Here is a 13,943-nt window from a genome sequence, read left to right as displayed (position 1 = left end):
TTATGCAAAGAAGACATAGTACACTATAGCCATGACCAAACCACCACACACAACCATATTTTTGAAGCTTCGTAACTCTTGTACCTCTTTCTCACACAAACTGACGACATCTTTGAGATATACAATCTCTTTCTCACATCTTTGTGCCCTTTCTTTGATAGCTTCAAGCTCATGTAATCCTTTTGCTAAGCTTCCCACATCTCCTTCTATCTTCTCAACCACACTTTCAACCATTTCCATCTCTTCGACCATGGATATGTCGGTCCACTTAAACAAATGATGCTTATTCTGCAACAAAAATACACTCATGAGGACAATTTGCATATGTTCATACAACTTGAGAGCATATCATAACCAAAAAGATCACATTTTTACAACATACAACAAAACCTAAGCAGCTAGAGAATGTGAAACTAAGATCAACGTATACAAATTACGAAAGGTGAGAGATAAACCAATGTCTCGAAGCAAGATCGAAAGCTAAACGCAAATTCAAATCAAGAGAAGCTTTGTGTACCTTAAGATTCTATAACTTAAGAAAACATTACCTCACCAATGTCTCGAAGCAAGATCGAAAGCTAAACGCAAATTCAAATCAAGAGAAGCTTTGTGTACCTTAAGATTCTATAACTTAAGAAAACATTACCTCCTCTGATCCGTTTGGACAACAATGAAAGAGTCTCCCCGGATTTTTCAAAGTGTTTGAAGTCTTAATCACAGAGAATTGACCACATTTACATTGTCTTGGGATCCCTCTTCCTCTCACAGAGAACCTATCGCTCACACCTTCACCAATCCGCAAGAAATTAAGTATCTATCAAAATCTACATAAAATCAAACCCACACCTTACATTCTCGATTACTGACCTGAAGAAGCTGATGAAGACATCGGGATCAACACTTATGAAGCTCAGCAGAAATTGGGATCTTTAGAACCCTAGCTTTTCCAAAATCCCCAATTCGATTTTGGGATTATGTCGCAGAGTTGAAGAAGAAGAAGACTAAATGAGATGACTAAACGACGTCGTTTTACCCATTTGTCTTTCCTTTAAAATAAGTCGCAAAACGGTCGCAATTTTGCGACCGTTTTGCGACAAACGTATATTGAAACGTTTATTCTCCACCAATTATCTCTTAGTCGCTAACTAGTCGTTCATTTGCGACTAGCACCTGAAGATTTTGCGACTGTTTTGCGACTAGCACCTGAGATTGCGACTCATATGCGACTATTTGCCAACTCTCGATTTTTGTTTTCTCACTTTTCACATTTTAAATTTGCTTACATATAAAGTTAAACATTTCTACACTTATTTGATATTACTCATCAAGAAAATCTTAACCAAAGTCATAAATACTGATGTTTAGAAACAAAATATCAAAAACAAACAAATCTCTTTATGATATTACATTACTCATATGAGTAATGTTTAGGGATTTAGTAAAAACTCTACATTACTTGAGTTTTGCAAAGTTTTGTAACCTTAAACAAATATATGTCCTCTATAACCCTAATATGAGTGTTATAGAGTGATATATGTCACCATTTTGGATCGAAATGTGTAGATTTCAAAATTTTGCCTTGTGACTAATATATCATAGTCACACAACCGTCGCAAATTTGCCACCATTTTGGAACATTTTGCCTGTTGGCGACTATTTTGCGACTATTTTTGCAACTATTTACCGACCATAGTTGCGACTATTTTGGTACTAAATGTGAAATTACTTGAGTTTTGCAAAGTTTTGTAACCTTAAACTAATATATGTCCTCTATAACCCTAATATGAGTGTTATAGAGTGACATATATAACCATTTTGGATCGAAATGTGTATACCTCTCCTTCTGCGTTGTGACTATAGATTACAGTCACAATCTGGTCGCAAAGTTGCCACTATGTTGGAACTGTTTACCATTAAGTGACTATATTGTGACTATTTTTGCAACTATTTGCCGACAATTATTGCGACTAATTAGGTACTAAATGTGAAATTTCTAAGATGTGTTTTAATATAAGTTATTTTTATTATGATGAATGAATTTTAATATAAATTATTTTTATTTGTTTAATAAAAGTTTAAAGATGTGTTTTGTAAGATATTCAAGCATGTGTGTTTTATTAAAAAAAAACAAACAAAAAATCAAAACATAGTCTCAGATTATATATATAAATATTTATAGCATATTACCGATTAAGTATACTGGCAATTTGGTAACATACTGTCCTTAGGACTTATAGGACACCGGATCGAATCTACCCAACTTTTTTTCGTACATTTTAAAATAAGTCGCAAAACGGTCGCAATTTTGCGACTGTTTTGCGACAAACGTATATTGAAACGTTTATTCTCCACCAATTATCTCTTAGTCGCTAACTAGTCGGTCATTTGCGACTAGCACCTGAAGATTTTGCGACTGTTTTGCGACTAGCACCTGAGATTGCGACTCATATGCGACTATTTGCCAACTCTCGATTTTTGTTTTCTCACTTTTCACATTTTAAATTTGCTTACATATAAAGTTAAACATTTCTACACTTATTTGATATTACTCATCAAGAAAATCTTAACCAAAGTCATAAATACTGATGTTTAGAAACAAAATATCAAAAACAAACAAATCTCTTTATGATATTACATTACTCATATGAGTAATGTTTAGGGATTTAGTAAAAACTCTACATTACTTGAGTTTTGCAAAGTTTTGTAACCTTAAACAAATATATGTCCTCTATAACCCTAATATGAGTGTTATAGAGTGATATATGTCACCATTTTGGATCGAAATGTGTAGATTTCAAAATTTCGCCTTGTGACTAATATATCACAGTCACACAACCGTCGCAAATTTGCCACCATTTTGGAACGATTTGCCTGTTGGCGACTATTTTGCGACTATTTTTGCAACTATTTACCGACCATAGTTGCGACTATTTTGGTACTAAATGTGAAATTACTTGAGTTTTGCAAAGTTTTGTAACCTTAAACTAATATATGTCCTCTATAACCCTAATATGAGTGTTATAGAGTGACATATATAACCATTTTGGATTGAAATGTGTATACCTCTCCTTTTGCGTTGTGACTATAGATTACAGTCACAATCTGGTCGCAAAGTTGCCACTATGTTGGAACTGTTTACCATTAAGCGACTATATTGTGACCATGTTTGCAACTATTTGCCGACCATTATTGCGACTATTTAGGTACTAAATGTGAAATTTCTAAGATTTTCGCTAAGTGTTTTGGCGGTTTAGATTCCCCCCAATTTTTTTACTTTGGTACCATTTTGCGACTAAAGAGCGACTGATACTCTTAATTAATTAGGTAAAACTTAAACGAACCCTCATTTCCACCACAATCCCCAAATCGATTTAGGGTTTCTCTCTCAATCTCTCAATCGTCCCCTCTCTCTCTCAATCGATTCTCACACAAATCTCTCTCAGTTTTTCCCGATTCTCTCTCATATCTCTTCCAATCCTCTCGAATCCTCTCTAAAAGCTCTCGAATCTCAACATCTCAAATCTCAAATCTTCTTATGCCGCCTAAAGGTAAATCCTCTCGAGGTCGCGGAGGTGGCGCTACCACCAGAAGAGTGGCCGCCGGAGGTGGCCAAACCAGCAGACAAGAAGCCGCCGGAGGTGGCCAAACCAGCAGACAAGAAGCCGCCGGAGGTGGCGTAACCACCAGACGAGTAGCCGCCGGAGGTGGCCAGGCGCTACCACAAGAAGCTGTAGGAGGAGGCGAGACCAGCAGACCAGTGAGACCAGGAGGTCGAGTCCGAACCTTCGTTGGTCACAGACCACCAGTCACTGCGAGTGGAGTCGGAACATCTTCAAACGCGTCGAAACCATCCTCGGCAAGTCAGTCTGCGACCCAATCTCAAGTGAGTCGTCCTTCACTTAATTCTAGTAGACAGAATCCTCCTCCTAGGCAGACTCCTCCTCTCAATAGACAGACTCCTCCTCCTCAGCCGCAGCATCAGCCACCGTCTCCTCAAACCCAGCCTCTACCGGAACATGATGCGAATAACCAAGTGCTACCTGAAAATGAAGACCTTGTAGAGGAAGAGATCGATGATGTAGGACAAGAAGATGACGAAGAAAACCCTAATCCTGGGGAAGACTACCAAGAAATGCTGGATCGTTTGCTAGCTCTTCCAGGCCGAGAACATCTTCCTCGATTGTCTGTACACCCAATCCCAGACGTTGAAACATTCTGGTATTAACACTTTTGTCCCTCTGTTTGTTTTGTTTGATGTGTGATGTTTGGTATTGCTAAAAGTTTTGGTCTGACATTTATCATTTGACTAGGGTTTGATCTATCATTTGCTAAAAGTTTCAAAAAGATACATGTTATTGCTTTGGTCTGACATTTGCATATTATTGGTCTGACATTTGCATATATTAGCTTGCATATCATTGTTTGTTGTTGTAATCGTTGAGTCTCAGAAGTGTTGTGAAATACAGTATGAGACTTGGTCTCAGAGTGTTGTTTCATATATTAGCTGTCAAATACAGTATGTATATGCAATATATAACAGCTGTAGGTTTTTTGATTCAATGAGTTGTTGTTTTTGAACCATTTTGACAGAGTTTTAGCTAATTACAACAGTCAAATTGTTTTTGCATTGGTCTTCACTCTTTGAAACTGAACTAAGTTCATTCATGCTCATTCTCTGTTTGGTGTTTGCTCTTTGAATCTTTGCTATATCTTCATTTCATTCATGCTCATTATCTGTTTGTTGTTTGCTCTATATAAAATCTGCTTTATATAGACTAATAGCAACTTGTTGTAACAGGTTTAACCGGCAAAAGGGGGTGCTGTCTCGAGCAATTTCTAGAATATTTAGGAGGAAGTTTGATGGGCCTTACTACAGCTGGAAGGTTACTCCAATCAACATACAAGAGAGATATTTCAGAACTTTTGCGGTAATGACATATATATATATAGCTTTCATTCTCTCTTATTGTAGTATATATAGTATGTTACTAACTTACTGTTTTGTGTTATGTAGCGGGAGTTTAATTGGGATACTGGGATTACTGCCCTTGTTAAACAAGGATTCTTGGTTATAGCGCAGAAACGGATGAAAGGCATTGTCAGTCAAGTGAGGACGAAAGGTGTACAACCAACTTGGATTCGACTTACACTTTGGACTGAGATGCAGAACTTTTGGAAGACCGCTGATGCTATAGAGAGGAGTGAAAATGCTTCACAATGCAGAAATTCTGATCGTGGCGGACTTGGAGTGCACAAACACTTAGCCGGTCAGAAATCATTTATTCAAGTTCATCAAGAAATGGTAAGTTGTTTCAATCGCTCCAAATACTTTACTTTTACATAATTTCTATCATTTCTACACATGATATTCATTTTGTCTTTCATTTCAGGAGGAAGAGTTGGGGCGTCCAGTTTTATTAGGTGAAGTGTTTATGAGAACGCATACTAGAGCTGATGGCTCTTTTGTTGATCAAAAGTCTGAACAAGTGGCTGAGGCATATAAGAAGACAGTTGAAGAGAGATTGGCTGAAGTGGAAGAGGAGGTTCAGGATGCTTCAGAGATTTCCTCTGAACATTCAATGCATCCTAGAGAACTCAGCATTGATGAAATGAATGATATCTTCCTTAAGGTAAGTCATTTCTGTCTTTAGTTTGCTTGGATTATATGATTGTATTTGTTTGCTTGGAGTATGATAGTCTTGTCTGCTGAGTATTGTTACTTTAATATCAATGATGATTCTTATTTGTCTTTGTCTGATTTGCTTTGTGGATTGTCTTTGTCAGACTTCTTTGCTACATTCTGGATTTCGTTTGTTTTTTTTCATTTTGTCTATGATCCTTCTTGTCTGATTTCACTAAATGTTTCTCTTATTTTGCAGTGTACTCATATAGATGACCAAGGCAACCCTTATGGCCTTGGATCACTGGTGGAGACACTACACAAGGGAAAAAGGAAGGAGAGTTACGCAAGCTCTTCTTCTACAGTGACAGTTGTTGAGCTTCAAGAGCAGCTGCGGCGCAAGATCTCTGATCAGGATGCTGAGAATGCAAGACGTGATGAGGAGCACCGAAAGTCTCAAGCTCGGATCGCAAGCTTGGAGAAGCTCATCCTTTTCATGAAAGACAAAGATCCAGACTTGGCAGCTTTTATGTCAACCTCTCCACTCCTTGAACCAGAAGTGATCATACCACCCACCACTACAACAAACACCCTTCCAGCCACCACATGAGCTGCAGTCCAACCAGCAGGACACACCACTGGAACCACACCAACCTCTCCTCTATCCACCGCCTCAAATGAGGAAACTTGATTTTAGTTTCCTTTTCTGTGTATGTGAACTTGATTAGGATTGTTTTTGAATGGTTTGGAATGGTACTTGATTCATATTCGGATGGTTTTTGAATGCATTTGCTTTTGAAATGGACAGGTTTTGGACTAATAAGATGTAACTATTTTGTGACCAAAAAGTTTCAGAAATTCGGACTAATTTGTGACCAGAACAATTAACAAATGTGACCAAACTGTGACTAAACAAATTTACAAATAACTCTAAATCTCGTATCAAAATGGTTACTAATAAAGGACTACTTTCTCACCATAATAAATGAGTCCTAAAATAGTCGCACCATATGCAACTCTTTTGCGACTAAACTGTTACTAAAACATACACAGCGTGCGACTAATGTGTGACTAAGAATTTGATCCAAGAACTCTAAACGGTCGCAAACAAGGCGCAAATTGATCCAAATATGTAAGGTTATTACAGTCGCAAATGAGTCGCGAACGTCCGTTCGTTGCTCTTTGGTCGCATATTTGCAACGATATTTACCAGTCACAACGTAGTCGGTCATTTGCGACGATAAATTTATAGTCGCCACATAGTCGCAAATTAGCGACTATAGTGATACACGGAAATTTTGCGACCGTTTTTTTGCGACCAATGGAAATAGTCGTTATTCAGTTGCAAAACCCTCTTTTGCGACCGTTAAGCGACTAATTTCACAGTCGCAAATGAAGTGTTTTATTGTAGTGCGACAAATTATCAGAAATCGCCTCAAAATCGTCGGCTTTAGGAGAAGAGATTGAACAAACCAAACTTGTCAAGAAGTTCCTTAAGAGTCTTCCTAGGAAGAAGTATATTCATATTGTTGCTGCACTTGAACAATTTTTGGACCTCAAAACCACAAGTTTTGAAGATATCATAGGTCGATTAAAAACCTATGAAGACCGTGTGTGTGATGAAGAAGAAGATCAAGAGGATCAAAGCAAGCTGATGTATGCAAACACGGAATCTCAACACAACAAAGAGTTTAATGGTGAGTATAGAGGCAGAGGTCGTGGAGGACGCTTCTATAGAGGAAGAGGCAGAGGACGTTTTGGTGGAGGAAGAGATACTTCAAGTGTTGTTTGCTACCGGTGTGACAAAACTGGTCACTTTGCAAGCAATTGTCCGGATCGTCTTCTAAAGCTTCAAGAAGCTCAAGAGCATGACAACAAGAGCACAACGGAGGCAGATGAACTCATGATACACGAGGTAGTGTATTTAAACGAAGGAAAAGTTGTACCAAGCAAATACGAAACAAATTTAGAAGAAAAGAATGTGTGGTACCTTGACAACGGCGCTAGCAATCACATGACCGGAGACCGAAGATACTTCTCACACATAGATCAATCTATCACCGGGAAAGTAAGGTTTGGCGACGACTCTTGAATAGACATCAAAGGGAAGGGACCTATCGAATTTGTTGATAGAAATGGAGAACCAAGAACAATGATTGATGTCTACTTCATTCCCGATCTTAAAAGCAATATTATTAGCCTTGGACAAGCTACAGAAGCTGGCTGTGATGTGAGAATGAAAGGAGAAGAGTTAACAATGTTTGATCACAATGGCAAGTTAATTGTTAAGACGACAAGATCAAGAAACCGGCTGTACAAGGTGAGAATGGGATTAAAGGATACAATGTGTCTTAATTCAAGAGTTGATTCAAGTCTGTGGCATGCAAGGTTAGGACATGTAAATGTTGACACAATGAAGCTTATGGTACAAAGAGAGCTTGTGACGGGAGTACCGAAGATGTTTTTTGAAAAAGAAGTGTGTAGCTCATGTTTACTTGGAAAACAAGCAAGACAAGTATTCCCGCAAGCTACTAATTATCGAGCAACAGAAATTCTTGAACTCATTCACGGTGATCTTTGTGGTCCTATAACTCCAAACACTATGGCGGGAAACAAATATGTGTTTGTTCTCATCGATGATCATACTCTGTATATGTGGACAGCCTTGTTGAAAGAGAAGAGTGATGCATTCAACAAATTCAAGAGATTCAAGAGCTTGGTAGAACAAGAAACTGGGAAAAGAATACAAACGTTTAGGACGGACAGGGGAGGTGAATTTGTGTCACAAGAGTTCGATGATTTTTGCAATATCTCAGGAATAAGACGGCACTTGACAGCTCCATACACTCCTCAACAAAACGGGGTTGTTGAGAGGCGAAACAGAACTCTAATGGAAATGACTCGAAGCATACTAAAGCATATGTGTGTCCCTAATTTCCTTTGGGGAGAAGCAACAAGGCACTCTACGTATCTGATAAATAGGGTTGCTACATGGGCCCTTATGAACAAGACACCATATGAAATGCTTCGGTCTAAGAAGCCCAACGTCAGTCACCTCCGAGTATTTGGGTGTATAGCATACGCGAAAACAGAGTCAACTCACTTGAAGAAGCTAGACGACAGATCACGAGTGTTAGTTCATCTAGGTACGGAACCAGGATCCAAGGCATACCGTCTATATGATCCACAAGCTCGACAGGCAGTGGTAAGTAGAGATGTTACTTTTGATGAAACTAAGGGTTGGAACTGGAGGCAAAGCATTGATGAGCTGAACAGATTAACTTTGGAATTTTTGGAAATCATGGTATTCAAGGGACAAGAGAAGCCACAGAAGAAAAGGAGCCCGAAGAAAATAATGAGGAAACAGAGGAGATGAATGAGGATAAAGAGGATAACGAAGAAAACAACAACACGGGAAGTGGAGATAATGAGGCCGATACTCAAGTCCCTAAGCTACGGAGATCACAAAGAGAAGTTAGCAAGCCAAAATACCTAAACAACTATGTGTTGTTAGCCGAGGAAGAAAGAGAACGCCTACTCATGTATTTGAATGATGAACCAAGAAACTTCTGTGAAGCAAGAGAGTCGGAAAATTGGATGCGTGCGTGTGAGGATGAGATTCACTCGATTACAAAGAACCACACTTGGGATCTCATTGAGTGTCCAAAAGAAGCTAAGCCGATAGGTCTAAAATGGATTTTTAAACTCAAAAGGAACTCCGATGGTAGTATCAATAAATACAAAGCTAGGCTCGTTGCAAAAGGATATGTGCAAAGATACGGAATTGATTTGAAGATGTGTTTGCTCCGGTGGCACGGATTGAGACAATCCGTCTCCTTATCAGTCTCGCGGCTTCAAAAGGATGGGAGATTCACCACCTTGACGTCAAGACAGCGTTCCTACACGGTGAATTAAAGGAAACTGTCTATGTAACTCAACCGGAAGGTTTTGAAGTGAAAGGAAGTGAAGACAAGGTTTACAAGCTAAACAAAGCTTTGTATGGTCTAAAACAAGCTCCTAGAGCATGGAATGACAAGTTGAATCAAGTGCTCAAGGAACTCAAATTTGAAAAATGCTCAAAAGAACCTTCGGTGTATAGGAAAAAGGTGAATCAAGATGTTCTTCTCGTCGCGGTGTACGTTGATGATATATTTGTCTCGGGGACGAATGTTAAAGTCATAGAAGAATTCAAGATGGAAATGGCGTCTAGATTTGAGATGAGTGATCTCGGTAAGTTAACCTACTACCTTGGAATTGAAGTGTGCCAAAGCAAGGAAGGAATAACATTGAATCAAAGACGCTACGCCTTAAAGATCTTGGAGGAGGCTGAAATGGCGAAGTGTAATTTGGTTCATACACCAATGGAGGCTGGCTTGAAACTGTCAAAGGCGCTAGAAGAAAAGGACATTGACGCCACGAGCTATCGAAGAAACATAGGATGTCTCTGTTACTTACTTCACACTAGACCCGACTTGCCTTATTGTGTAGGTGTGTTAAGTCGGTATATGCAAAATCCTAAGGAGTCTCATGGTGCTGCAATGAAGCAATGTCTAAGGTATTTACGAGGTACTACTACGCTTGGACTGGTCTATCCAAGAACAACTTTAAAGGAGTCAAGACTGATCGGGTACAGCGATAGTAGCCATAATGAAGATCCCGACGATGGTAAAAGTACAACTGGTCAAGTTTTCTACCTTGGTGGAAGCTTGATCTCGTGGTGCTCTCATAAACAAGAAACTGTGGCGTTATCATCGTGTGAAGCTTAGTTCATGGCTGCAACGGAGGCTGCTAGACAGGCGATATGGCTTCATGATTTGCTTGGAGAGATTACCGTGTCAACATGTGAAAGAGTCACTATCCGAATAGATAATCAATCGGCAATTGCTCTTATGAAAAATCCGGTGTTTCATGGTCGAAGCAAACACATTCACAAACGGTACCATTTCATAAGAGAGTGCGTGGAGAATGGATTAGTGGAAGTTGAACATGTACCTGGTGATGAGCAAAAGGCCGACATTTTGACTAAGGCGCTTGGGAGGATCAAGTTCAAGGAGATGCGTGAACTTATTGGTGTAAGAGATATGAGTGGAAGTGACTTTAAGCTTAGGAGGGAGGATGTTGGTTAAGCTTGAAGATATCTTGGAGAAGAAGTAACCTAAACCGAGTTATGGTTATTAAGAGATAAAGTTGTTAAGAGATAAAGTTAAATATATTGGGAGTTATCCAATATATTATGAGTCCCTATAGAATTAGGATTTGTACTTCTTGTATAAATAGAGATGTCGAGTAATGGCATAAGATTGTGAGAGAGTTTAAGTTTTGAGAGATTTTCTTAAACTAATAAAAGGTTATTGAGTTTGTGAGTTAATACTTTTTTTTGTTAATCGTAAGAGTTAGATCATCAAATATCGTTTACAATATGAAGTATACAATATAGTTAAAAAGCTATCTTTGCTACGATGTTTTTTTTTTTTGTTTCCTTCTCGTTTTAGCTTAAGTTTTTAATGAGGGTGTCAGGTAATTCTAACTTCTTAATTGATCCCAGGTTCTAATTTAAAATTGCATCTTATTCTTTTTTTGTTTTGTTTTGTTTTGGTTTCTTTCATTTTTCTTTTGTACGTAAGTATAGAAAACAAACCAAATTAGTGTGTTAGATACACTTGATATATACTTGAATCTTTTGTAAGTAACAATTAATCTTTGTGAATTCGATCTTGTAAATTACTATTGTCAACACTTTTCCACTTGGATTAATAAATCATATTTAAAACTCGTATATCACAAGATACAATTGAATTTATGTTGTTTATAACAATTTTTATTTTATATAATATTGTGTAATGTTCAATGTTTTATTGATAATATACATTTAAAAGAAGTTCATATCATAAATAATCACGTTTTCAAATGTTTAACCTATACATACGAACTTCTCACTCCTTGCGATATATATGTAAACTAAAGAACCTATGTTTCCATAAAAACAAATATTGAATATTTTAACATCATTGACTAACAAATCTGACATCAAACAAAAAAAATTAGTTAAATTTAGACTATGTACATTGGTTTCAACATTCAACACCCTCCACATCATATCTCTCTCTTCCACATCATCTTCTCTCTCTTCCACCTAATTATTCAACATTCACTAAAATTTTACACCCTACAATGGTTTGTTTAATAAAATTCAACACCCTACCCCACTTCTTTTTATTTCATTATTTTTAATTTCTTTTATGTTTTAGTTTTTCCGATTGGGTATTAATAACGATTATCGCTTAAATTTTAATTAGCGTAATTAAGAGTTAAATATTTTTTTTATTTTTAGTTTATTTAAATTTTATGTTTTTAACTAAAAATGTAAATAAGAAAAACGAAAATAGAGAGAGAGTCATTATTAAAACAAATAAAATTAGGAAAAATTCAAAACGACAACATGTATTCTTATCTATATTTTTATCTAAACGCAATTTTTTCACCCAATTAATGAATGCCACGTGTCATAATTTTATCCTCTCTTGTACAATTCAACAAGTCGAAATAATTGAACCAAATAATTTTTATCTAAACGCAATTTATTTTATTTTATAAATAATAAAAACGAGAAATACAAATAGTCGTTAATAAAACACATACATTGATGAGAAACTTAAAATGCAATACAATAAGCACACAATACAAGTAAGGAAATACTCATAACTTAATTAGTACAATAATCTCAACTCACAAACTTATAAATCTCATTCACCACCGAACATTCCCCTCTGTGCCCATATGTGTTTGACTAGATCTGCTTGAAGTTCGTGATGTACATTTGAATCACGCAAATCGGATCTAACACGCACATGATTTGCAAATACGGGTAGCACTTCGGTCGAAAATGGTTGTTGTGTACTAGACCCACTTGCCTCAGATTGATCATAATCATTCCAATGTTGAGCATATGTCTCTCGTTCATCCTCAACAATCATATTATGCAATATGATACATGACCTCATGATGATAGCCAAATCGGTTATGTCCCACATGCGAGCTGGTTCACGAATTATTTTAAATCGAGCCTGCAACACTCCAAATGCACGTTCAATGTCCTTGCGACATCCCTCCTGACGTTGTGCAAATAACTTGTCTTGTTCACTTTGAGGCAGCCTAATCGATTTAACGAAAGTGGGATAAGAAGGATAAATACCGTCAGCTAGATAGTATGCCATATCATATGGACGTTGGTTCACGAAGAATTTGACTCTTGGAGTATTTCCCTGTTCAACATCATCAAAAACCGGTGAACGGTCTAGAACGTTTATATCGATCAAGGTGCCGGGACATCCAAAAAAAGCATGCCAGATCCATAGATCATGAGATGCCACTGCTTCAAGAATAACAGTGGTGGTTCCCTTATCGCCTCGAGTAAATTGACCTTCCCACGCCGTAGGACAATTTTTCCATTCCCAGTGCATGCAATCAATACTCCCAATCATCCCCGGAAACCCTCGCATCTCACTAACACGCATAATTCTCTGTAGGTCATCTTGAGTTGGGGCTCTGAGATACTCTTGCTCATACAGTCGTATGATTCCTTTAGAGAATCTTCGCAAGCACTCCAAAGCAGTAGTACCTCCAATTTTGATGTATTCATCCACTGCGTCGGCTGCCACACCATATGCTAACATTCGCATGGCCGTAGTACATTTTGCTAATGGAGATATACCTTCTTTCTTAGCTGCGTCAAATCGTTGGGTGAAGTAGTTGTCGCTGCTTGATAGGTCTCCAACGATCCGAAGGAAAACATGTTTTCGCATCCGGAATCGACGACGAAACATTGCATCATCATACGTAGGTTGATTAGAGAAGTAGTCGTCAATCAACCTTTGGTTGCCGCTACATGATCTCTTTTGATGTATTTTCTTTTGTTGCGACGTGGATAATCTTCTTTAATCTTGTTGCGACGCTCTCTAAACCGGTTGATGATATACCTCTCTTCAATTTCAGATTTTCTTATGTAAGCTTCGATATCAAAAGAAAATTTTGATGGATCCATTGATTTTTTTTTTAACTAGTAAGGTGAGATTTGCGATATTATTTCATCAACGGGAGAATGAGGTCCTATTTATAAAAAATCGAGTGGTTGAAATCTAAAAGAGAAGGATAAGATACAGATTCGATTAAAACATCATGTGGTTGAAATTTAAAAGATAAAAATAAGATAAAGATTCGATTACATAAAAATCCAAGGTGACAGATTACATTGTCGGAAAATAATGAAATACTGACAAACAAACATTATTACACGAAATGACAAACAAACATTATTGCACGAAAT

The 13,943-nt window shown here is 37.5% G+C and overlaps 1 protein-coding gene across 1 annotated transcript; it reads right to left on the bottom strand.

Annotated features, from left to right (window-relative positions):
• Nucleotides 1-889, bottom strand: LOC9316728 (uncharacterized protein At4g04775). Its single transcript, XM_002878784.2, has 3 exons — nt 868-889; nt 647-786; nt 1-288 (listed from the first exon to the last, which is right to left on the bottom strand). The coding sequence occupies exons 1-3, from the start codon at nt 887-889 to the stop codon at nt 1-3; spliced, it is 450 nt and encodes a 149-aa protein (XP_002878830.2).
• Nucleotides 890-13,943: the final 13,054 nt, after the last annotated feature.

Source organism: Arabidopsis lyrata (genome assembly GCF_000004255.2).
Source record: "Arabidopsis lyrata subsp. lyrata unplaced genomic scaffold ARALYscaffold_4, whole genome shotgun sequence".
Lineage (NCBI taxonomy): Eukaryota > Viridiplantae > Streptophyta > Magnoliopsida > Brassicales > Brassicaceae > Arabidopsis > Arabidopsis lyrata.
This window is presented reverse-complemented; position numbering and strand designations above follow the sequence as displayed.